Source organism: Argopecten irradians, chromosome 9, assembly GCF_041381155.1.
Source record: "Argopecten irradians isolate NY chromosome 9, Ai_NY, whole genome shotgun sequence".
Lineage (NCBI taxonomy): Eukaryota > Metazoa > Mollusca > Bivalvia > Pectinida > Pectinidae > Argopecten > Argopecten irradians.
In genome coordinates this window covers 40,865,626-40,867,862 of record NC_091142.1, presented here as the reverse complement: position 1 = coordinate 40,867,862, position 2,237 = coordinate 40,865,626, and the positions used below count along the sequence as shown (strand labels likewise).

At 35.4% G+C, this 2,237-nt stretch overlaps 1 protein-coding gene across 1 annotated transcript; it reads left to right on the top strand.

Moving 5' to 3' along the window:
- On the top strand, nucleotides 1-1,955 carry LOC138330982 (ctenidin-1-like). Its single transcript, XM_069278448.1, has 4 exons — nucleotides 1-74; nucleotides 741-807; nucleotides 1,230-1,577; nucleotides 1,868-1,955. The coding sequence occupies exons 2-4, from the start codon at nucleotides 753-755 to the stop codon at nucleotides 1,873-1,875; spliced, it is 411 nt and encodes a 136-aa protein (XP_069134549.1). The 5' UTR covers nucleotides 1-74; nucleotides 741-752; the 3' UTR covers nucleotides 1,876-1,955.
- The last annotated feature ends 282 nt before the right edge of the window (nucleotides 1,956-2,237 follow it).

Below are 2,237 nucleotides of genomic sequence, written 5' to 3'. Positions count from 1 at the left end.
CTGACAGAACTACCAAATCACCATATCTTTCTTACACCTTCCACCGTCAGCTCAAGACTCTCCAGATCTTAAAGGTAAGTCTACACATATTGTGTTTCGTAAATCTCGTCAAATATATTAGGAACACAATTGTTTTGTGCTTTTAAGTTTTGTCAGTAACACAATGACCAAAGTGTCGATAACTTATACATCACTTTCGTATTAATTGTAAATACTGTCCTAGTGTCATTCTGTTAAATTCTTCGTGTAAGTTTATTCATTTTTTTCTGAAATTAAATAATTAATTTGAAGATTTGATGTTAAGTTATTAAAATAAAAGAAACATATATTTTCATTTAAGTTAGTATTTTCTCAAAAGTGTTTGTATGATTGCAATATCAGGTATCATTCTAAATGAAATAACACTAAGCTCTTTAACATTGGGACAATCGTAGTACAATATTTTATTCGCGGGAGTTAAATTTCGCTATACTTGCAACACAAGTATTTTTCGTAAAATTAAATATTTACTCATAAAACTAACGATTGCAAAGGAAGATAACCTGTATGATATATAAAAAATGACCAAGCCCTAATATCTCTACGCAAAGTAGCTTCAAGGAGAAAATCACAAAATTATTCCCCGCGAAATATAACAACTCCAAGGTTAATTAATTTTTTGTAGTTGTTTAATGATTGAAATATCCAAATTGTATTATTTGTTATTATCTTGTATGTGTTGTTATCCGATTTGTTTATAGATCCTCCTCAAGATGAACGCCTACATCTGTCTTGCTGCTTGTCTTATTGCTGCTGTCAGCGCAGCCGGTAAGTCATAATGATGACATTAACTGTGAATTGCAAAAAAAATCAATGCAAAGACATTTTAAACAATTTGATGCGTTACTTGCTATCCATATCGGGCGATTTATCTTAGTTGATTTAAAGACTTCATGTAGTTTTGATATCGTCATTTTAGAAAATTTTACATGTAAGATATATCAGTGTATTCATTAATATATTTGAAGTAAAAGAACATAGAAGTAATACAAACTTGACCTCGTGTGTGATTTTCCACATACGGAGAGTACAACATTAGTTCGGGATTTCTCGATATGTTTAAGGGATGTAAATTGGAAATTAGTAAAATAGGAAAAAAATAGTTCGGCAAAACAAAAGGGCCTTTAAGTGTATAAAGTAACATATCAACATATTTAATCACTGATAAACACTTTTCTGTGTGCTCACAGGATACGGAGGTGGTGCCGGAAGTATGGGCGGTACCGGAGGAATGGGAGGCGGAATGAACGCAGGCGGATTCGGCGGTATGGGCGGAGGAATGGGCGGAAGTAAAGGTGGGTTCGGCGGAATGGGCGGATTCGGCGGCATGGGAGGTGGAATGGGCGGAGGTCCAGGCGGATTCGGTGGAATGGGAGGTTTCGGCGGAATGGGCGGCGGAAAAGGTGGATTCGGAGGAATGGGCAGTGGTATGGGAGGTTTCGGAGGAATGGGAGGCGGCAATACCGGTTTCGGAGGAATGGGAGGCGGCAATGCCGGTTTCGGTGGAATGGGCGGTCAAGGTGGAATTGGCGGAAAAGGTAATTTTGTCATGCAATATTGTAGTATAACATGATTATTTTGAAATAGGTCTTTAGATATAATATAACTAATAAATCCATTTACTTTTCCTCCTATCTTTTTCAGTCGTCTTAAAAAATACAGTTTTATTCGAAAATATATTACATGTTCACAATTATTTTGAAGACAAATCAAAGTATATTCCTTGTAACTTATTCGAAGTTTAGTACATGTATTACATGTGCACAATACATCAGCCTCATCCATTGCAAATATCCTATCATTTATAAGTTTGCATTCTTTTTTTCAGGTTATTAAATCACACTGACTCCTGCTCTTGTTTTCTTTGAATGACCTGTACAACTTATGAAATTATTAAACATTGATTGGTGCACTAAGCTGTAGTTTCTTGTTTATTACAAAAACTATAGCAAATAAAATGACATTGTCGCCTGACCAAATGATCCATATCACATATCAAAACTTGTTTTAACATTATAGCTCCTCAAAGTAAACTGAGGATTGATACAGCAATGATAAACAAGCATACACTACGTCACATGGGACGATATTGAAGACTATACACCGTATGTTGGACGTTTTCTAGCGCTCATACAACCTTTTTCATGCGTTTTATGGGCGGTCTATTTGATTCAGTACAACAAACCATACCTTTATGT